Below are 21,808 nucleotides of genomic sequence, written 5' to 3' on the forward strand. Positions count from 1 at the left end.
TGTAACAGCAGAGGAGCACAAACCATTATGAATGGGTCTGTTTGCAATACCACCAAATTCAGGTGTTGCTTCCTTAGGACTCTTAAATTCAAGAGCTCCTGAGGCCTATTTAGTAAGTGCAGAAACAGAACAGCAAAGTGTTGAGACAAGTTTACAACAATTAACTTATTCCTTATTTGAATTCTTTTATTATGTTAATCACCATCTGCAAGGATTCTTCTCATCCATATTTGTTCATCTGCACAGCCAAGTCATCTAGCTCACATGCTTTTTGGCCTTTTGGCATCACAAGAGCCTGACAGGAGGCTGTAGTTTCCTGGATTACAGGGTTTATGGTCCATTTTTGTAGAGAACATAGCAGGAAACACAACAAAACACACGCTTTGACATTTAAATATTTATTTTGTAGAAGAATCACTGTATGTGTGAGCCAGTAGTTTGATTAAAAAGCTGCATTTTGATCCAGCCACACAGCCTACTGCATTGTCAACACAAGAAACCTTAAAAGCAGCTTGAACATGTTGAGCAGTTCTGTACTGCCAGGCATGCGAATGTGGTCCTTTTTCAGTTTAATAAACACCCTGCCAGCTTAGAGTATACTGCCTCTTTGGCACACCTAGTTGAGGGTGACCAGTGACTACAGTGTGCCACTAGTCAGTTTTGCTGCCATCCATATTAAGTGCTGTCATTTTTGAACTGCAGTTTGCCACAAAATCACTACCCAGCCCATGCTGTCTGTAGCATCTTTACAAGAGGCTGCTACCAGTGGAAGAGGAAGAAAAGCTCCAACAGAAGAGTTCAGAATCAGTGTTTGAAGACAAAATCTCATCAAAAGCTCATGAAGTTTCACAGCTTACTGCTACAGGGGGTTGAAAACGAGAACCTAACAAGTGTTTAAAAAAAAAAAAGTATTTATATAGACACCAGGAATCTCCAGATCTATTAAAGACAAATCATTACACCACAGGACGCCTCAGTTCTAGTAAGCAGACCTAATAAAGAGGTACAGCATACCGTAACCTACTATTCCACAAGTCCTCCTCTGTTTTCTCTAACAGGCTGACATGCTACAAGTGTACCTGTTGTGGAACAGCCACTGTGCTAGCTGGACTTTGATTCAATTCCCTGCAGCATTCTTACTCCCCTACCTCAAGGTCATCTTAGTAGACATAAAGGAAAGCAGAAATTTAAGAATGAGCTGCAGGACTGTAGCAAGTAGCAGTCAGCTTGTTTGCTCCTCAGTGGAATTAACTGAAGTCATGCACAGAGGACAACCTACCTAGGTAAATGCTGAAAGGTTTGTCTTAAAAAAAAAAAGAGTGCAGGGAAAAGGGTATTTCAGGAGGCTGACACCTCTGCTAAGTTTCATACTTGAATACACTGCAGGCATTTGTCTACATTATACCACTTTTCAAATGGCAGGAAGCTAAGCAATAAGCTGAAGTCCACAGTTACAGCTCAGCACAGCTTGTTAGAAATCTGAAGCTTTTGCTAGGTCCACGTTCTAGCTGTTAATCATAGTTCCAGGTTATACAATGTCATTCTCTTCTTCTCCCCTTAATTCAGCCTCAAACGCTAGCGCTAAACCACAAAGTATTTTCTGAAGAGTTTCTGAGAGCGAACAGTGGTTTTGCAGTCACTTTTAGGCTGTTCTTCATGTCAGGTAGGGATTGCACATGGCCAAGGTTTGGGCTAACAGAAAAATAAACACATGGAGCCCTATTTCTTCCACTTTCAAAACTTAGCTTACATTATTTAAAAAGCAGCAGCAGGTGATACTGCTACAGCATTGAACTTCTGCCTTTGTGTGAGCGTGCAGTCTCCTTTCAGTCATCACATAGACTATTTATTGAAACATTAGGAAGCAGAGTAAAAATAAACACTGATCTAGACCTTAAGGTAATCAAAAGATTATCTGAAGAAGCTGAAGTGGAATAACCAGAGTCATACAATTAAAAGGTCCTCAAATGATACCATCAAAAACTTCCTCAGGGCATTACAGCTATCTAGCATTCCTCCTCCCTCACAGACAGCAAAAGATACAGCACAACTTCAGAAACGGCATGTTTCATCAGCTAGCAAGCATGCTCTAGCTCATACAACCTGCTATGGGCAAAACAGGAGAAATGATTACTATCTAGTCTGGCAAATATTTCTTCAGTATCAAATATCAAGGGAATAGTCTTGGACCTGGCAGACCACCATCATAATCAACAACCACTGCAATTCAGCTGGTAAGAGAGCCAAGTCTGACAATCACCTCCATGGGAGGTACACATGGACTACAGGGGAGAATGTGCACTGTAAGCAACTCTTATCCTCAGTAAGCTTACCCTTACACAGGGTTTTCCCATGACCAAGGCTTTCAGCCTTCTTTACCCTGGTGATTATAGGATTTATGGTGTTTACAAACAGACCCTGTTCCAGCCCAGACGTGGAGTTTTAACATGGCAAGCCACAGAAGCTCTTAAATAATTCTGTTCAAGAAAGACGAATGAAAACTTCCCCTCTCTTGTCACCATGGGGACTACAGTCTGCTATAGCACTCCAGCTTCAAGACAATGGCCTCTAAAAGCCCCCAACAGTAGTAAGAATGCTATCATTCCAAGTACTGTGTTTGCCAAAAAGCATAAAGTGACTCATATGCATATGACTGTAGTCATAGGAAGAGCCACTGGACAAAAGAACAAGGATTCTTCTTGAAATGTCCCAGGCTGCAGCTGAACAAACCACACCTTCTTGCTTTTGTAAATGAGAGTCTGTTTACCTCCTTTGTAGGTACCTCTGGTTGTCTCCCAGAAGAAGAAAGAACCCACCAAAAGTGTCCACCTCAACTCCTGTCTTATGCAAACTAGGTAAGGTACAGGTATCACAGAAGGGTGGGTCAAGAATTATGACATCTTCTTAGCAGGGCACCAAATCGTGTCAGGATAGAGCAGACAATGGACAGATTTAAATCTATGAAGAAAAAAAAAAGGAAAATATTAGATTGGAATTCTCCATACAAAGAATGTACTATCATTGAATACACAGCAGTCTAATAGAGCAGAGAGGGTGGGTCTACCTGCCTTGGGCACAGCAACAAGAGCTGACATGAGAAAACAGCCCTGTTAGTGGGTCTGATCATCTTACAGTTGATAAACATGAACAAGGCAGGGAGATCTTGTTTTGGAACTGGACACTCACCGGGTTGGATCTTGTTGGAGGCCAAACACTCCTCCCACGCTCACAACATTGTGTTTGTTCTCAGGGTCCCCGTAACTTAGGGTTACCTGTAAAAGCAAATAAATATTCAGAAATTGTAACACTAATGCAGAAAAACAAGAGTGGGGATAGCAGGATTATTAATGAGGTATGAAGAAAGGCTCCAAGGATCCTGTCTAATCTGAATGGTGGATTACATTTGAAAAATAGTGGTTAGTTTTGACATAAGCAATTATTGGGACTGGATGGTAGCTAGCAAATGGACCACTGCTCACCTAAAGGCCATGTGGGAGAGTAAGCAAAGGAGCCAAAAGTTCCATTGCCCTGAAGGACAATTTTAAGCTTTGTAAGGGCGTTAAGCCTGCTAATGTCCGTACCTTCACTAAATAGTCTATGCTCATCCTCAGCAGACGCTGCCTGAAGTCTGCAATACTAGTGTCTTAGCACAGAGGGAAAACAGAAACATTTGGATGTTAAACGGCATGCAAAGGACTTCCATGTGACATTTGGCAACAAAATTTACATCTCTGGAACTCCAATTCAGTGTGATTCTTCCACACAAGCACTGTTTTAAGAACTTTCCAGGTGCCAGGTACAAGACATATTTTCTTTCTAACTGCAGATTTCCTGGATTTGGGGTTAGCTGTTAGAGTCTCAGGGAAACGATTGCCAATGAAAGGCTGTATTCAGCCTACAGCTAAATTCACTAACATGAAGGAGTTTACATCATGCTGGAATTTGCCCCCAAGTGTACATTTCTGCTGCCTAATACAATTGCCAGGAAAATATAACCAAGCAGTTTGTAGGGGCAAAACCACACGCTCATTTTTTTCCATGGTGACAAACAATAAGAGGCAGACAAAGCTTCTGGATAGCCTTACAGCTCCATCTACTGCCCATGAGTAAAAACGTATTCCAGCAATTAAAAAACTACTTGATTTTTTCCTAAGAAACATTAAGTTTTTTGAGATTCAGACAAGTTATTCTTAAAAGTGATCATTTATTTAACTGTGTCTTAGTTATTGAAGAAGCACTTGCTATAGCTGCAACACTAGTCTTCTCAAACAGCATGAATTAAGACTGAGACTTTATTGGGCAAAGACAGAAATACCTTTTTCATGTGGCAGGCAAACTAAATATTGCCACCTCCTACACTTGCTGCTGCTGTGGCTCATGGAAAGTCAGAGTTTAGAAGGAGATGGGGAACACCGTATTTAGGCTTAAGGTAGCAGAATATGTCCCCAAAGGAGGGCACAGCTATATGACCTAATTGGCTAGGGTGAAAGTATGCTTTTTACCTAAATGAAGGTATTGTACAGGACACAGCTCAGCAAGTCTGCAGACATCCTTCTTTGCTGAAGAGTGCTAAGTCTATGGAGAGTATTCTTTCTGATCAGATTGAGGTGTAATTACAAGAACAGGACACAAGGCTTCACCCTACCTGCTGCAGCACAGACTCGCCTTGTAGTCGCTGCAGATTTTCCAGATGGGAATGGAACAGCGGGCTGTGCAGCAGCTTTACCTCCAGCAGCCCTTCAATGATGTAGCCAATAGTGCAGTCGTCAGGAAGACGCACTCTTTCTGCAGTACTGATGAAATTACCCAGGCTGTAAGACAAAGCATAGAAGACAAGATGAAATACGCTTCAAAGCCTACCAAACATATACTGATGGAGCTCAGCTAGGAACAGTGTTTACCTGGCCCAGGGACTCATCTTCAGGGCAAGACCTCTGCTGATACAGAACCCTGCTCCACCTGTGGCAAACCAGAATTTCACGGTTGTCTTCTGAAGAGCAACAAGAAAAACACACAGTAGTTACTGATAATCAGCTTTTTCCATTTGGCTGGGCAGGGCAGGGAACTCGAGGTTCTACTGGATATCACATACTGCACTTGAGTCAGAATAAAACTATAGGTTAATTCCTATTTCTTTAGGCTGCTGAAAGCCCAGGTAGCTGTTCTCTCAAATTAAACTCTATCCTGGAACTGACAGAACCATCGAGTTAGCATAACTGAGGTAGCACACATGAAATGGGAAACTACAGACCCACTCCTACCCAATTCCATCCGTTCCCTGTCATTCTAGCCAAGGGTCACAGCCAGCTCAGCGTTCCCAAGGAAATCAAAGGTGGTCCATTAGTCACTTGGTTCCCTGTCCAAGGAGACTATTTTGTTGTGCAGAGTCTTCCCTAACAAGCTGCTTTGTAACTGACTTTCTGGCCAGCAGATTGATTTATCTTTAGGCCTGTCAGTATAGGCAACCTGGTGAGGACTTGTCCTTTAGCACATGTATCTTGTGACTGAGACATGTTTGCTCCGACTTCTTGGACACCTACTAACCATTCAGCTGTTGGAAACACCTTATATACCCAGAGAGCATTTGTCACCCATCTGAGGTTGGTTCAAGATGATGACAATGTGATACTGGTCTCAGAACAAGCAAGCAAAAAACCCCAAACCCCAAAACACTGCTCCCAAAAACATGAAGGGAAAAGACAAGAGCCAAGGTGGGGAGGCCCTACTCACCTCAGTGTGAGGGAGATCACCAATGTATGAGTAAAGGAAGAGAAACATGCATATGAGGTCAGATCGAAAGTTCGTTTAACCCAGCACCCTGTCTCTGAAAGTGACCAGTGCCAGGTTCATTGTTTGCAGATGAAATCGCTTGTTTTTATGGGGGAATCCTATGAACTTTCAAGGTTTTAAAAGCTTAGAAGCTCAGGATGTCTCTCGGACTAACTGCAATGCTTGCTTACTGATCCATCACTTTGGACATGGTCAGCTGCTTCGATGGGATGGTCCAGACTTGGTCGCCCCACATAGACATCCTGGCTGTGTGAGAAGGCAGATAGGAGCCGCAGGAGAGTCCGAGGGTTCACATAGTTGTCATCGTCCACATGGCAAAACCATCTTCAAACAAAACAAAACAAGAAAGTTACTGCACAGCAGTGAAAAAGAAATGAGTTATAGGTTTACAGCTGAGTCTTAGTCTTTCAGGCTTGGAGCAGAAAGTATTTCCCGTTGTCCTGAATTACAGAATTTGGAAGCTGAAAGTACCCACAGATCCTAATTCTGGAAAAAGGCTGAAATTAATAACCCCCTTCAAATTATCATCCTTTTCACCTTTCGGATGATGCTTGTTTATAAACATGGCCTCATGCTGTGCTCCCTTCCCTATGCTCATCACCACATTTTAGCTAATGCCGCATTCCTTACTTGAGCAGAGAAGGTTACTCAAGTTTCCTGTGAGCACAGAACTGGAAGAAACAAAGTCAATCAGAACAACGTGTTTCACCTACTTTTGCCCAGATTCCAGGAATTTATCATATTCCACAGACATCTTGCAGCAGAGAGCTTGCCGGGTATGGACAGCAGAACAGTTGGTGTTGATCATGTGATCCCCTAGAAAAATAAAGATCAGCCCTCTCAGGTTTTAGAAGCATGTGTAGTCCAAAAAAAGACTACAAAAGAAGTGCACATTTGGCTCTAATACTGTACATCTGAAGTGCATATGGTGCACACATGGAGAGTAAAGTGCAGGACAGGCAGGGCTCATGGGTTATGCATATGGCATGCAAGCTGTAGAGCACATAGAACGTGTGAGCACAGGGTATATAAATACTGCCACAAGACTGTATGCAAAGGAAATACCTAATATAACTTGGGACCACGTAGACTTAAGCTTACTAACAGGAAGGAAGTGGGTGCAAAGGTGAACCCAGTATTCAGGAAGTTCCAAGCATCTTGTCAAGGTGGTAAGTAGGAACGGCGTATTCTCCTGTGAAAGGAGAACTTTTCTCCCTTTTCTCCTTAACTTCCCCGATTGCTTGTACAGCATGAAATAAGGACTTCCAGGGAAAGCACGACAGAAACAAAACTCAGTTATTAGACAGCATGCACCTCTGCTCACCTGCTTTCAGGCGTAGCTCCCGATCCTCCCAGTCTGTGAATATAAATGTCTGTAGAGGACAAAAATGGTGTGTCCACATTTGAGAATTTCAGAAACTAATTTCAACCTTGCTCAATCGCAGTCACAATTCGGAATGTTTTGTCTTTTAGTTTATCTCACAGCAGCCATTGGGAGTGGGGTGGGGAGCAGTGGTGGAGAGAACCCCAGCAACTTCAGCCCTTGCCTTATTTGAGAAGTTTTTGCATTGCAAGCCACAGGAGTCTCATTTCAGTAAAGCATCCAAGATTTTACTCTCCTCATATCTTGGTACAGACAACCAATTTCCACATAGGAATGACTGTCTTTTTCGGTGGTACCACCCTCTGCAACTTCACCTCCTCTCTCTGACTAGGAGTCATGCGCAGCTGCTACGCAAGCTAAAAGCAAAGGTGGAAAGTGCCAGGTGGTAACACTGTCTTGTCCCAAATGCGGGACAAAATTGTGTTAGTGTGCTCAAATGGACTGAAACTCCCAAACAAGGCAACAAATTCTCCATTGCTCTGCGGAAAAACCTAAGTCGCTGAACTACTTAGACCAAAGTATCAGCTTAGATGCATCAGCACTAGGAATCTTTCGCTATCATGTAGCATATTCCACAGGCACACAAAAGCCAGCCAACTGTTTCTGTCGACGACCTTCCTCAGCCTTGTAACGCCCGCAAGGGAAAACTCGGTGACAAAACGCAGCGGCTGCCCGGAAAAGCAGAGGGACGAGGCTCCCGGCCGCCCGCCCAGCCCACGGGCCAAGCCTCACCTGTCCCCTCGCCTGGGAGATCCAGGTTTGCAGGAGCAAGTCCAGCCGGCTCCTGTGGTACTTCCTCGTGGTCTTCACCGCGATGAAGATGTCCTTCAGCTCCAGGCTCTCCCTGGCCGAGCCCCCGGCAGACCCAAGGCGGCCCTGCCGTGCAGTCTGCGGGCTGCCGGCGAGGCCTCCGCCCCGGCCGCCCGCCCTGGCCCCGGCCCCCGGCCCGCCGCCCGGCTCCCCGCGAGAGCCCGCCCGCGCGCCGAGCGCGCCGCTCCCCCCGGGGTCCGCCCGCTGCGGCGGGGGCCCGCTAGGCCCAGCGGCGGGCGGTGGGCGGCGGCGGGGCGCGGCGGGGAGTTGCCCCCGCGGCAGCAGGAGGAGGAGGAGGGCAGCGGCGCTGACGGACAGCAGGAAGCAGGCCTTGCGCAGCCCCAGGCAGGAGCCGCTCATGCTGCAGGCCCGCGGGCCCCGGGCGAGCTGCGCGGCCACCTCATGGCCCCGTGGGCGGGCGGCGGCTCCGGGCGGGCCGGTACCAGGACCCTGACGGCCGGCCGGCTCCCCCCCGCCCCCCGGGAGGCGGCAGCGGCAGCAGCCCCCGCGGCCGGAGGAAGGGAGCGCCCGGGCACTCCAGGCCGCGCTGACTCGCGGGGGAGGCCGCCCAGGCGGCGCGACCCGGCTAGCGCGGGCACGCGCCGAGAGCCCCGTGCAGCCCCGCCCCGCCCGCGCCGCCGCCCTGTGCGCCGGCGGGAGAGGCGAGACGGGCCGCGGCCCCTTTAAGGGCTTCACCTGTCGGATGCGGTCTAGCGGCGCCCCGCGACCCGGAAGTGGAAGCGAAGCCAGCCGGAGAGGTGGGGAGGTCAGCCGGAAGTGGCGGCCGCGAGGGGGAGGATGCCGCTGCCCGTCCAGGTCTTTAACTTGCAGGTACGGGACAGCTGCCGCCCACCACCCCATCCCGTCGCCGCCGCGCTCGGTGTCCCTCCCGGGCGGCCCCCGACAGCGCGGCCCAGCCCTGCCACGGCCCGGCCCCGCCGCGGCCTCCGGGTGGCGTGGTGCGGCCTTCCCCTGCGGCTTCGCGCCCGCGGGTTCCTCGCGGGAAGGGGAGCCGCCCCCGGCCGCCCCCGGGCCCTCGCTCGCTCGCCCTTCCGCCGGGTCCGTCTGTGTCGCTTCCGCCGCCGCTCGCGAGGAGCAGCGCCCAGCCGAGAGTCCGCCGACACCCGCGGCGCCCCCCGCCGCTGTAGCGGCCCCCGTGCTCGATTTTCGCGTTGTACGTGGTGTAGGTAGGGCTTGGGTAGGAGAGGAGGGCGTAGGGAGGAGGCGGATGAAGAGGAGCTGAGAGTCTGCGGTACAGGGGAAAGCCGCAGGAGCCCAGAGCGGGTCGGTGTACCGAACCTGGACCTTCGGTGACCGCGCAGGTGCGACCCCTTTGCTAGTTAATGATTTTCTTCCCTTTAGCAGCCGGCAGGTTCCTTGTCAGTGTCAGGGGTGTGGAAAGTCAGTACAGGGTCAGGGGTAGTTCATCATCCAGCTCAGCTTTATCAGTGGGAGATCTGTACTGCACCCCCTCCAGCAGCAGGGCGCACTCTTCCTCCCGAGTACAGCAGGAGACTTCAGCTTGAGTGCCAGCTGATCAGCGTGTACGAGGCCTTGTGAGGTACCTTCCAACACGGTACCCTCTGGGGCTCAGAAAATTTTGGGGAGCGAGCGTTATTTTATTTGCTTTGTGAGTAGTTCTTGAATAAACTTTGCATCTTCCTTCCAAAATAAAGAGTTAGCTTGAAAATATCTGAGTTTGTGTGTCCTAGTGGGACTTCCAGCCCACTTGTGGTTTTTTGTTTTCTGGGAATTGAGAGAAATGCAGAGTACAGCCTACCGGCATAGCAGGACACAAATCATTCTGTTCCACCATTGGGAGTTACTGTTAGTTTCTGTAATGCTGATTTCTAAGGAGTTGATATCAGGTTTTTACTATGGTAGGCAAACAGCCTAAAAAAAGCAACCCTGACACTTAGTGTTTGTGATATAAGAAAAGAGATAAGGTAGATAAAAATGAAAAAGTAACGATCTCAATATATGGTGATTTAAATGTTTTTATGCCCAGTTTTCCTCAGTGGTGATCTGGACACTCAAACTCCCTCCCTTTCCTTCATGCAGAGAATGACAAACTAGAAAACAAACTTTTTTATGCTTTACTTGCTTTTACTTCAGATTTTGGGAGATTTCACATCAGTGTCGAGATACGTGCATATTTGGTACATACCAGTCTGTGGAAGAATAAACTGGCTCTGGGTGAATACAAGATTCATCAGTTTTTAGAGTTGAGCAACATAGATCTGCCCTATTCCTCCTCACAAAAAAAAACCTCCCCAAAACCACCAACCCAACCCCAAAACCCCTCTATCTTTGATTTGTTAACAGACAGCAAAATCAACAAAAACATGGAATTACTTCAGTGTTGGTGGGGGCAAGGTAGTTGGCATTCTTGTCCTTTCTAAGGTCCACTCATGTGATTTACCCCAAATCGGGTATTGCTTGTGGTAGTATCTGTGTGCATTCAGCATTTTATAAGGAGACATTCAGCTTGGTTTTCCTGAGTTTAAGTCAGTAATACCTAGGGGGAATGTTCAGCACACTTTTGACTTAGAGGAGGAAAAGAATTTTGTGTTAACGTACCAGTTTTGTTTGTGGGACTGCATAGTAAATTGGTCTTAAATGGGAACTTGCACGGGTATTGTATTGATGCAGTTATACTGAGGTCACTGTGCTCGTTCAAAGCAGTGCAGGATATACCGGGAGAATAAAATTCTGTTGTTCCTGCAAGAGAGAATCTACCTTGGATAACTAGAGTAGGATAGTTCAACTGATGGTAAATTTTTGCAGTGCAGGTAAATTTTTCCCTCAGTATTTGTTAGAAACCGTGGAATTGCCATTCTGCATTCTGTACTTTGGAGTTCTTAATACTTTTAAAAATATAACAGTTGTCATCTTCCTCCCCCCCCCCAAAAAAAAAAAAAGTTGCTTTTAAGCAGCTTTGAAAGGTTCTGGTGAGTTTTTTGGGTACTTCTTGGCTTTTGGAGCTTCTTGAGCTGAGTGTTAATGCCTGCTCTTGCCCAAGGAAGAGAAGTGGAATGTCATTTGGAATTTAGCATGCATGCCTGGGATACTTTGTAGAATCAGATTTATTGACCCCTTCGCTTTCTTGCTTGGTAATCTACCAAACAAAATAAAACACCCTGTGCGAAGTGTGAGCTGAGCTTTAGTGCTGCTTGTTTTAGACAAAGCGTTGTGCTGAATAGTGGTGTCACTAGAGAAAACTCCTGAACATGTCTAAAGACTGAGGAGTGTTTTTTCATTTTTAAAATTTAATGTATATTTAAGTAAGTCCTTAATAGTTTGAATCACATAGTTGTTTCCTGCTCAGATGAAATAAACTACTTCTGCCTCATTTTGCTGTTCTAGGGTGCAGTAGAGCCCATGCAGATTGACGTAGATCCACAAGAAGATCAGCAAAATGCACCTGATATCAACTATGTGGTGGAGAACCCGACTCTGGTATGTGCCGATTGAGGGTCAGTGGGTTACATTTCTTTAAAGTTTTTGAAAAACTGCCTCATTTTCTTCTTGTCAAATTGTTACTTAGAGATTAATAGATTCTCCTCAAAGCAAGGTGGGGTAAGAATAGCAGTGACCTCCTCTGTAGCTGCTTGTCACATACTGACCTCTGCTGCACTTTCTGAGTTGAAGGAGGAATTGCTGTTTTGTGACGTGCTGCCTGTTTGACACAGTTTCCATTCTGAAATGGTTTAGTACATATCTGATTACTTACAGAGACATCATTCCTTTACTTGGAGGCTTGTTCTTTGAGGAGCAAGGCTCAGGTGCTTCAAGTATGTAATAAGGATAGAATTATTTCATTGTTTGATCCTTTGGAAACTGGCTAAAGGCCACAGAGCTGTAGAGTTATGAAAGGCTGTATTTGCTTATATCAATTTTTTCAATTTTTAGTTAGTAGTTTGAGATTTTGGCCAATTTTTATGTATCAGCTCTAACAGTGAGAGATGAGTGTTGCAGAAGAGAACAAAAATGCTAATTGAAAGAAGTTAAAGCAACATTAAAATTGCAAATGAAAACATTCAGTTAGGAAGCTTTGGATCTCACTTAACCTCTGAAGCTTTAATTTGTTCCTCTTGTCCCCGTGCCTTATAAAAATTGTCACATCGTTATTCACTGTTCACTGCACAGCCCTCTTTTTGTTGGTTTTTTTTTGGTTGGTTTTGGGTTTTTTTCAGTGTATGACCTTGTTTTCGTTGCATTTTGTTCTGTTCTAAAGCTAGAGTGATGAAGCAATTACGTTGTGATCTTTATGCCTTTGTTATTACTATGGCATCTAAGTGTTCCACAAAAATTTGAGATTTTCTTTTCACTGTAAGTGATGTGAAGGACCATAATTCCCCTTGGACATTGAAAGAGCTGAGGAGTAAAGTGAAGTTACTCAGTGATTTCAGGAGTATTGTGCACCATCTGGCATGAAACTGTGGAAGAAAGAACGCTCTTGCCTTTTTATTTTTCAAGTTCTGTAGCAAATAAAGCAGGAGTCCTAAATACAGATTTTCAGTGCACACAGTCCTATTTCAGTCTCAGAGCAAGATCGTTCTTGCACCAAATCAGGCAAGAATCATGTTAGAAAATGCTACCGTGACATCTATAGCGGTATCTTAATTTAGACACGCAGTGGTGAGCGAGTCAGGCATGACACAGGGTGCGTATTGAAAGTGGACAGGCAGCCTGAACCTAGTGTTTCCTGCTGCCTGAGTGCTTGACTGCTCTGAACATTGTACTGTGGTTGTTCGCACGTATACTTCTGTCTTCAGGAAATCTCCCTGCAATGCTGTATCACATCTTTACTAGCCATTGTGTGCTCATCTTCTACCCCTCCACCCCAGGGCTTAAAATCTGTTAAGTGTTCAGAATTTAAACCTCAGATCCTTCCTCAAGAATAAGAGACCCTTTTTGTTCTCAAGGGAGATGTTTTAAGAAGTCAGTATGAGCAAAAGAATGCAGATTGTCATACGGAAAGTATTTTTCAAGGAAAAACTACATCTGGTTTAGAAAATCTGATTCAGTGTTGCTGTCTTCGCCTTCTAAGACCAAGTTTTGTTTGCAGGATTTGGAGCAGTATGCGTCCAGCTACAGTGGTCTGATGCGAATTGAGCGGCTGCAGTTTATTGCTGATCACTGCCCACAGCTGCGGGTGGAAGCTCTCAAGATGGCACTGTCATTTGTCCAGAGAACTTTCAATGTTGATGTGTACGAAGAAATCCACAGAAAGTTGTCTGAGGCCACCAGGTACTAAGAGATCATGGGAACCTCAGGAGCTTTTTTGACTTAAGACCGATATGCCACAATGGGGGACCTTGCATGTAGTACTAGCATGTTCCTTATGCAAAATGTGCATGCCCTTAGAATTTGATAGCAGTGAAATGTGTGTGTTCAGGCATAAGATCTCATGCTTTTTTAAAAAGGTTAAACACAGAAGACTTTATCTCATTCTGAAGTCTTAGTGCTTTAAAAGGCTACAGGTGTAGGAATATTAAGGAAAGTTTAGTCCTTGCAACTGCTTCAAATATTAATGAACACAGTTGTCTTTCCTTAGGTACATTATGGAGATGAAACCTCTTCTAGATGCTCTTAATTAAATAAATTGAAAACCTTATCAAACTGCTTGCCTTGTTTTGGTTCGGTTTTTATCCTTCCCCCAACCACAGGTTTGCTGTTAGGGGTAGCATTTGATACTCCACTTAGCCATCCACGCTCCCTGTCTTCCCATTATTTTTGTTGATATGAATGTCTGTTGATTTCTTGTCTGTTTTGCCCTGGGAGTTTTTACTGCGTACTGTGACAGTATGTCCATTGCTTTCTTATAGGTGACAAGCCCTGTTGGTAAAACAAAACCAGAAACCTAAAAACCCCAGAATGTGTTTTTCTGTTTAGAGTATTGGAAAGTGAGTTCAGTGCAAGTAGATATGTTGATCTAAGCTGGATGGAAAAAGAAGCTGGATAGTATCAGTACAGTGTAGCTTTGCTACCGAGCCATTGCAGTGTAGCTGGAGAGAGAGCTCATAATCACGTGCACCCTGTGGCCCATACAGAGATGTTTGATTGGATCCAATGACTCTTTAGAGTCATTAAATACTTTCATAGAATGTAATAATTCATTGCGGCACTGTTACTAACCTGCTTTCATTTGATTTATAGAGCAAGTTGTTTCTTTAAAATTAGCAATGACTTCCTTGTTCATAAATAGCTGCAAAAGATCATTAGGATAATTTTGAGAAGAATTTGTAAACTTCTGTGATGCTTATGTTACTGTTTTCATGGGAAATCTTAGCAGTCTTTTTTTTTTTTTTCCCCACCATCCTTGTTTTCTCTTTGGTCTATTTTGTGTATGCAGTACTGTTTGTTAGGGTAACAGTGCCAGGTACTTAGCAGACCTCTGTTTTGAAAGGTTTGCAGCGTAATAGCCCCATTCAAACTCTTTCCTCTCAGAGAGCTGCAGAATACGCCTGATGCTGTCCCTGATAGTGGAATTGAACCCCCACCTCTTGACACAGCTTGGGTCGAAGCTACACGCAAAAAAGCTCTTCTTAAACTGGAGAAACTCGACACAGATCTGAAAAATTACAAAGGGAACTCCATCAAGGAGAGTATCAGGTGAGATGCAGAAGGCTCTGCTGGAGCAAGGAAGAGCATTTTGCTCCTCCAGGCACCTAACACAGGATGTCAGCTGCATTCAGTGCCTTAGGTCAGTGTGTCGAGTTACTTGTTCGGAACAAACTGACTATGTCCCTTTTGGAGCACACGGTTCATTGGTATTTTAATTCCTGTGCTCCAGGAGAGGCCATGATGACTTAGGTGATCATTACCTTGACTGTGGGGACCTCAGCAACGCTCTCAAGTGTTACTCGCGAGCCCGTGATTACTGCACCAGTGCTAAACATGTTATCAACATGTGTCTCAATGTCATCAAGGTAGGAAGGTTTGCTGGAAATGGTACTTGGTGTCTTTCTGATATCTGCTGTAAAGTCCACCTGTACTTTGCTCTGGTTACATCTCTTGTGCCTGCAATGATGCTGCTTGTCTAAGTAACACCGTTTATCCATGCCTGTTCTACACTGTTTCTGGCTCTCTACAGGTCAGTGTCTACCTCCAGAATTGGTCTCATGTTCTGAGCTATGTAAGCAAGGCTGAGTCTACACCAGAAATTGCAGAAGTAAGGTCCTGCTTTTTAACTTGCATGAGTTTTCCCTTTGTCTTCTATCTCCAAAACTTGTAAAATAATTTCTTCTTTTCCCCTTTTACGACTTGCTCTCTCTAAGACTCCCTTCATCTTACAGTCAACTTGTTCTTCCTCTAATCCAGCCTCCTTGGCTGCTATACTGTTTCTTTTGGGATTCATTGTTGCTTTTGTTCCATGATATGTGTGTAGGAAGACTGACTGATGATAAAAACAGAGACTTCCCATCCTCAGTTCTTGCCATATTTCCCAAGACAAATAAGATGAAGTTATCTTGCTGTTGAGATTTGGAAGTTAATTATTAGGATGAAATATCCCAAGGACAGTTGTAAGCAAAAAGGTTTTCATACTGCTCGCTCACTACTGCTTTTTCTTATCCTTTAGCAAAGAGGAGAAAGAGACAGCCAGACACAAGCAATTCTCACCAAACTGAAATGTGCAGCAGGTGAGTGAATCCTTCAGCTTCCTGTATTGTCTGCCCATCTTTCTGCCTGTTAGCTGTCCATAGGGCTCTTTGACAACACTGGGCTTGGTTTATTTTTTCTCTCAGATTTGACAGACTTTGTATTTTCTCACCAGAAATACAAAATTTAATAAAGCTGATGAGATGGAACTGCTGACTTGTTTTTGCTGTTTCTTTCTTCTCCCAAAGTTTCTTCAGAAAGGATGCCAGTGTGAGTCAACATAGTTCAAAGGATGCTAGATACTGTCTGAGAGTCTCATTTCACTTCGATAGTGAAGGCACTAGCAACCCTGGGGGGGCCTATCCTACTCCCCGGATTTTGCAATTTCTCCTAATTTGTGTGCTGTCATAAACAAAGGACTAACTTTTTCTGGTTCCTAGGCTTGGCTGAACTAGCTGCTCGGAAGTACAAACAGGCAGCAAAGTGCTTCTTGTTGGCATCATTTGATCACTGTGATTTTCCTGAGGTGAGGACCAAGAGGGAGCTGTGTGTAGGTCTTGGAGGGCATGTAATTCTTCTAAGTATTAGGTTGTAAAATTTGGATATTGTAGTTATTCTCACAGCACTGCTGTGTAGTTTGGTGGTGCTGTGAACTGGCCGGCGGAGGTAGGGCGTGGGTGTTTGTTTTTTTTAAAAAAAGTCTCTGTTCTTGGGGTCTCTAATGATCTACTCTAGATCACATAGGAATTACCTGTGAAATTTGCGTATCTGTGTAGCTCAGTCAAAAGACCAGCTGTTGGAATTCGTTTCTGCTCTCTCAGCAGTGGGCAATTGCTCTTCAGGATGAATGCCTGAGAGTATGCTGAGTGGTTCCACTGCCTTTGACAAGGACTAATCTTGTGACTGTGTGAAGGGAAGGCCTGGGGTAGAATACTTAATTCCAGCCTTCTGACATTTTAGTAGTCAGTGAGAGCTCTTTCTCTCTCTAGCTGTTATCTCCCAGCAATGTGGCTGTGTATGGTGGTCTCTGTGCCCTTGCTACTTTTGACCGTCAGGAACTGCAACGAAATGTTATCTCCAGCAGGTAAGTGATGCCTTGAGAGGAGTGTGTACGTATGTATGGACATCTGTTGGGACATGGGCTTTGGTTGAGGGTGGATTCTGGCAGGAGTAATAGCTTTCTCATACAGGAGAGAAAGAATCACTGAGCCTTGGTTTGACTTTAGCATTAAGTGATGTTTCACTGTCTAAAACACAGTGGTTAATCACAGCGGAAGTATTCATGGTGTAATGTAAGTTTCCAACCCAGGTCAAATCCAATAGCTACACAACCCAATTTTCTCTCTCCGTCAGTGGTCCCTATCAGATATGAAATCAGAGGGGTAGAGCCCTACAGAAGGCAGCTGTAAGATAATTTGCCTTCATGTTACCACTTGCTCTGGTGTATGTTAAATCATATTAATAAAATTTAATAATTGTTAATACAACTTGCAGCATAATCTAAGTATGACAAATACAAGGTTAAGAGAGTTATAGTCTTTGGAAGAAAATGGATGTCTGTGTGTCATAGATTAAATTCAAAGGGTTCTGAATTCCTGTCAGCTAAGTGTATGGAAGCACTAATTTTAAATTGATGTGGAAAAAGGGTTGTTACCCTGACCTTTTTATTGACTGATTCATAGGGTGAGATCCCAAGGTTCGGAAATCCATAATGGAGCATTGGGAGAGCGCTGAGAAAGAGTGTGCATCCCAAAGGTCTCCCACACTTATGATAGGTTATTTTCCTGAGATAGTTGCGTGCTTAACCTGCCTGTGGCATGCTGTAGTTAGTGAAGGCTGTGCTTTGAAAGGGAACACAAAGCTGGTGAGCACAGACTACAGTGCATGCACAGGTGTGGTCTGTGTTTTCTGGTGGTGTATCCTGATTTTGACCTATTCCCACTCATTACTTTTGTTTTGTTCAGATAAACACTTCTGCTGCTTGGTTTGCCAAAAGTCTTGCCTGCCTTCACCACAGCTCTGATGCTGTGTGCATCTCTCTGTTTCCCAGGCTCCCAGCCCTGCTGAAAATGGGCTGTCTGGTCTGTTAGAGAGTAAATTCTTGGAATCTTCAAATGATAGTGACGGTTTGTAACCGTGCAACTTGGTGGGGTGGGGTTGTGGGGTATTTAAGTGGTGGGTTCCAATGTCTGATCACTGCCATCTTTTATCTGTAGCTCTTTCAAATTGTTCTTGGAGCTGGAGCCACAGGTTCGTGACATCATCTTCAAGTTTTATGAATCTAAATATGCTTCATGTCTGAAGATGCTGGATGAGATGAAGGTGAGTTGCAGGGGAGCAGTGCAGAACAGACCCTAAAAGTTGCCTTTGCCTAGCCTTTTGTGAGAAGCAGGGACTGATAAAAGTAGCTACTAAAAGTAGCTCTTCTGTGTCTTCTGTCTCTTGAGATGCTGAATGGAAACTGGGAGAAGTTTAGCCGTAGAGGGTGAGGAGAAATGATAAACTTTTTAAATATATTGCTAGTTCTTTTATTCATTCTTGTTTTATGGTATTGTCTTGCTGTAGTGTAAATTTCTTAAGGTTTAAGTATATACACATATATGTTTCACAACGTAGGAATAGTATATTTTTCCAGGCTGCTTCTCAGCTTCTGGTGTGGTTTTTTTTGCACAGGACAACCTGCTGCTGGATATGTACCTTGCACCTCATGTCAGAACACTTTATACCCAGATTCGAAATCGTGCCCTTATCCAGGTAATAGTTCCTGTAATCTGGAGGGGTGGATGAACAGTGAGATAGGCCATCTTTTTGTGATTGCTTTTCCCATGATTTTTCAGAGGGCAGGGAGTACACTTGGCAACTGAGTATTTTCTTCTTCCTAGTACTTCAGCCCCTATGTGTCGGCAGATATGCGCAAGATGGCCACTGCTTTCAATACCACAGTGGCTGCTCTGGAAGATGAACTTACTCAGCTGATCCTGGAGGGACTGATCAATGCCAGAATAGACTCGCACAGTAAGGTGAGTGCATCTGAGCCACAGATTGTAGACTGGACAGCTGTACTAAGACTAGAAACTCTCCACTTCTGGGACACTTTGAAGTTGCATTCAGCTGTTGTGACTGGTATTTTCAGTAGGGCTGGTCCGTGTGTAAACTCAGACTCCATGATACCTCAGCTTTGTTCTCCTGCGCAGAAAGGGCTTCCTGCTGTGGAACCCTGTCATAGCTCCTGTGTACAGTTCTCTGTATTGGTTACAGATTCTTTATGCTCGAGATGTAGATCAGCGCAGCACAACTTTTGAGAAGTCTTTACTAATGGGCAAAGAGTTTCAGCGACGTGCCAAAGCTATGATCCTGCGAGCTGCCGTCCTGCGCAACCAGATACATGTGAAGGTATGGGCATGTTAAGTGTGGACTTTGAGACAGTGCTGAGATGTTTAATTTTTTTAAAACTGAAACTATAAAAGTTGGTGAATTGAAGATTGTGGAGGAGAATGGATTTATTGTGCTCATGATTGGACGAATCTTACAATAGTAAATCCTAAATATATAAGGAACAAGTGTTCGTAGCCAATGCATTGTCCTGCTTGCACAACACAGAATGTCCTTTGAAGTTTATATGCTTGAGGTGATTCCAACTAATTAATTCTGACTAAATCTTCATACACATATCTTCTATCTTATCAAAACAAAGATTGTTTGAAGTAATGTTTTTTAGTAGGTGAACTAAAAAATGCATTAATTGCTTGGAGTATTCTTTCCAGGATGCAAAAGTATTCCTTCCATTCCAAAAGAATGCCCTTAGGGAGGATAGGCCATCTGCCACAGAATGTGTTAAATTCTGTAGTATATTAATTTCTGTGATAACTAAATGCCAGATAGGATTCAACTTCTGGGGCCAACAGCACCTTGTACATAGTAAATAAGAGTGGCTTTTCAGTTCTCGTTTGACTTTTTTAGTGACAGTTCTTGTGAACTGTAACTATAGAGGTTGTAAACACAAAGCAGTCATTATTTATGAGTTGGGGATATGCTCTCCCCCCGCTGTTATCCTGCTGTGCTTCACCTATGCTTCATTTGGTCTCTCAGGAAGCACTCTGCAGGATATTTACACATCACTAACTGGGATGTGTTTTGGTCTTGTTGCAGTCTCCTCCGAGAGAAGGTAGCCAAGGGGAGCTTACTCCAGCTAACAGCCAGTCCAGGATGAGCACCAACATGTGAAAAGCTTCGTGCACTACCAAAAGAAATGGTCCCTCCAGGACTGTACCCAGTGTCTCACCCACTAACTGCTGAGCTTCACAAACTGTCCCTGTCTCCCTCACTTCTTGCTCAGATTGAGAGGGTCAGGGCTGTTGGTGGATAATACAAATATTCCAATAACTTCAATTCTCCTTGAAAAGAAATTCTTTCTAAAAACAGCATCCCTGCAATGGGTCATCATTTCGGTTTTGGTAGAACATCTTCCTCCATTCTCCTTCTTCCACCACTCCATAAAGAGCTGTCAGGCTATTCATACAGACGCCGATTTGAGAGTTTTTCAGCTGCTATTAGTTTTCTTGTTTCAAAGCTGCAAAAATAGTTAGTGTTAAGTTGAATGGACAGGCATGGTCTAAGATGAATTTTGCTGGCCTGAAAGTATTGCCTTGATTCTGAGCAATGCTGAGCTTTCTGTTTATTCCAGATAAACTTGTAAGTGCATTGCTCTCAATTATGGAGCTAAGAGACCTGATGGGAGAGGAGATTTCCTCTAAGAAACTCCTAATGGTTTTTCACATACACCAGAAAACATGGCACCGCTTCCATGCATTCAGCCACAGGCCTTTATTTTAGGATGTTATGTTTACCTGGATCCAGGTTCTTTCTCTCTGGTCTCTGTTTTCAAAGACCTGTTTCCTGACGTGTTTCCCACTTGCGCATGACCTGGCTTTGGGGTCCAGTATTATCATGGCAGTAAATCTCTTCATGCAAATATTGCCGCTTGTCCAGTCTTACTGCCATCATGTGTGATGGTTTCCCAACGTGTGCAACTGTTGCTTCTAGTAGCATGGATAAATGCAATAAAATACCACTCAAGTCCTGTTGTGGAAGAGCTGAAAGCAGCCAATCTAGGTGCCTGCTCTCCAAGTGCATTTATTCTGCTTTTCCTTTTATAAAGGGATTAAAGGTGGCAGCCCAGGTGTGTATGTGTTCTGTGTTAATGAAAGGAGATATGCACTGAATTTTCTGAAGTCACTGCAGCCTTGCATTCATCTAATCCATAAGGCAAGCTAAGAATTTTGATCCAGCCCTGACTGGTCTGGCAACTGACTACAGATATTACTGTTAATGTGTTAATGCTTTTTTTTTTTTTAAATAAGTTGTTCTATCTAGTGCATTAAACAGCAGGATTAAAAAGCTTCTGAGTATTTGGAGTTTTGTGTTAAAGTTGGGGTTTAGGTATTTTGATCTCAAGCCATTGATTCTTTGCTAAGTTTTATGATGTTTTGTAAGCCATTGTATTTTGCTTTCTGATCTGGTTGGAGATGTAGCTTGGATGAACTGTGAAGAAATCACAACTCGAGGAAATGTTCTAGCACCAAAATTCCTGGTCTGCATTTGCACAGCTGCTAAATTGCAGCATGCTCTCTCCCTCTGGCTTTCTGTGCTTTTTAGGACTTAGGTACTGAAAATGGAAGCAATAGTTCCTGTGAGGTCTTTGATTAAATGGCTTCCATTTGGCTTGGAAAAAGTCTCCATTTTAGAGGGGAGAAAGGAGAGAGCTCGTTAATCAAGAACATTGAGTCAGGCATCACCAACGGCCAGTTGAGTCCTCAGGTAATTTGCTGTACATCCTTGTGGAAATGGTGGGAAAGTCATTCTAATGCCTTCTGCTCATGCTGAAGGAAAGGCTTTCAGTCCTATAATGCTACTTGAACGTTCTTGCTTTCTTCCTACAATGGGCCACTGATACCATTCCTAAGGAAAAGATTTTATGCTCTGCTCTTGTAAAGTTGGCTTTGCAACCGCATCAGGTGCATCCTGTCAGCTTATGCACAGCTTCCACTCTCTTGATTTTATTAGGTTACTTCTGTTCCTTCCTGGAAGCTTTCGGCTGCAGGAATCCTCAGTTGTAAATGGACGTCTTCAGCACGCTGACTTGAGAGTCTCTGCTCCTCCATACACCAGCGCTTGTCCGCTCTCGAGAAGCAGCTGGAAGCACATACCCTTTGGCAGTCA

The 21,808-nt window shown here is 44.4% G+C and overlaps 2 protein-coding genes across 8 annotated transcripts; one reads left to right on the forward strand and one right to left on the reverse strand.

Annotated features, from left to right (window-relative positions):
• Nucleotides 1-382: 382 nt before the first annotated feature.
• On the reverse strand, nucleotides 383-8,344 carry RFNG (RFNG O-fucosylpeptide 3-beta-N-acetylglucosaminyltransferase). Of its 2 annotated transcripts, XM_086473874.1 has the most exons (9): nucleotides 8,196-8,344; nucleotides 7,907-8,102; nucleotides 7,115-7,163; nucleotides 6,504-6,606; nucleotides 5,961-6,114; nucleotides 4,902-4,990; nucleotides 4,646-4,811; nucleotides 3,187-3,272; nucleotides 383-2,958 (listed from the first exon to the last, which is right to left on the reverse strand). In XM_086473874.1, the coding sequence occupies exons 1-9, from the start codon at nucleotides 8,342-8,344 to the stop codon at nucleotides 2,892-2,894; spliced, it is 1,059 nt and encodes a 352-aa protein (XP_086330000.1). In that variant the 3' UTR covers nucleotides 383-2,891. The 2 variants fall into 2 exon arrangements, with proteins under 2 accessions (XP_086330000.1, XP_086329999.1); XM_086473873.1 differs by having other exon boundaries at nucleotides 7,907-8,344.
• Nucleotides 8,345-8,779: 435 nt separating this feature from the next.
• Nucleotides 8,780-20,700, forward strand: GPS1 (G protein pathway suppressor 1). 6 transcript variants are annotated; one of them, XM_086473780.1, is made up of 14 exons: nucleotides 8,780-8,815; nucleotides 11,351-11,443; nucleotides 13,056-13,242; nucleotides 14,431-14,602; nucleotides 14,784-14,919; nucleotides 15,084-15,161; nucleotides 15,570-15,630; nucleotides 16,030-16,115; nucleotides 16,579-16,673; nucleotides 17,806-17,911; nucleotides 18,263-18,343; nucleotides 18,472-18,609; nucleotides 18,848-18,982; nucleotides 19,739-20,700. In XM_086473780.1, the coding sequence occupies exons 1-14, from the start codon at nucleotides 8,783-8,785 to the stop codon at nucleotides 19,811-19,813; spliced, it is 1,476 nt and encodes a 491-aa protein (XP_086329906.1). In that variant the 5' UTR covers nucleotides 8,780-8,782; the 3' UTR covers nucleotides 19,814-20,700. The 6 variants fall into 6 exon arrangements, with proteins under 6 accessions (XP_086329906.1, XP_086329905.1, XP_086329910.1 ...); XM_086473779.1 differs by having other exon boundaries at nucleotides 13,056-13,237; nucleotides 14,438-14,602; XM_086473784.1 differs by lacking the exon at nucleotides 18,848-18,982.
• Nucleotides 20,701-21,808: the final 1,108 nt, after the last annotated feature.

This window comes from Leptosomus discolor, chromosome 15, assembly GCF_034619465.1.
Source record: "Leptosomus discolor isolate bLepDis1 chromosome 15, bLepDis1.hap2, whole genome shotgun sequence".
Classification (NCBI taxonomy): Eukaryota; Metazoa; Chordata; class Aves; order Leptosomiformes; family Leptosomidae; genus Leptosomus; species Leptosomus discolor.

Bases quoted from the DNA above. Each gene is read 5' to 3' on its own strand.
- RFNG (XM_086473873.1), bottom strand. From the start codon at position 8,344: ATGAGCGGCTCCTGCCTGGGGCTGCGCAAGGCCTGCTTCCTGCTGTCC. The intron at 6,607-7,114 runs GTGAGCAGAGGT...TTATTTTTCTAG, and splicing joins GGAGCTACGCCTGAAAGCAG to GGGATCACATGATCAACACC. The intron at 6,115-6,503 runs GTAGGTGAAACA...TTTTGTTTGAAG, and splicing joins TTCCTGGAATCTGGGCAAAA to ATGGTTTTGCCATGTGGACG.
- GPS1 (XM_086473780.1), top strand. From the start codon at position 8,783: ATGCCGCTGCCCGTCCAGGTCTTTAACTTGCAG. The intron at 11,444-13,055 runs GTATGTGCCGAT...TTTTGTTTGCAG, and splicing joins TGGTGGAGAACCCGACTCTG to GATTTGGAGCAGTATGCGTC. The intron at 18,344-18,471 runs GTAATAGTTCCT...TCTTCTTCCTAG, and splicing joins GAAATCGTGCCCTTATCCAG to TACTTCAGCCCCTATGTGTC.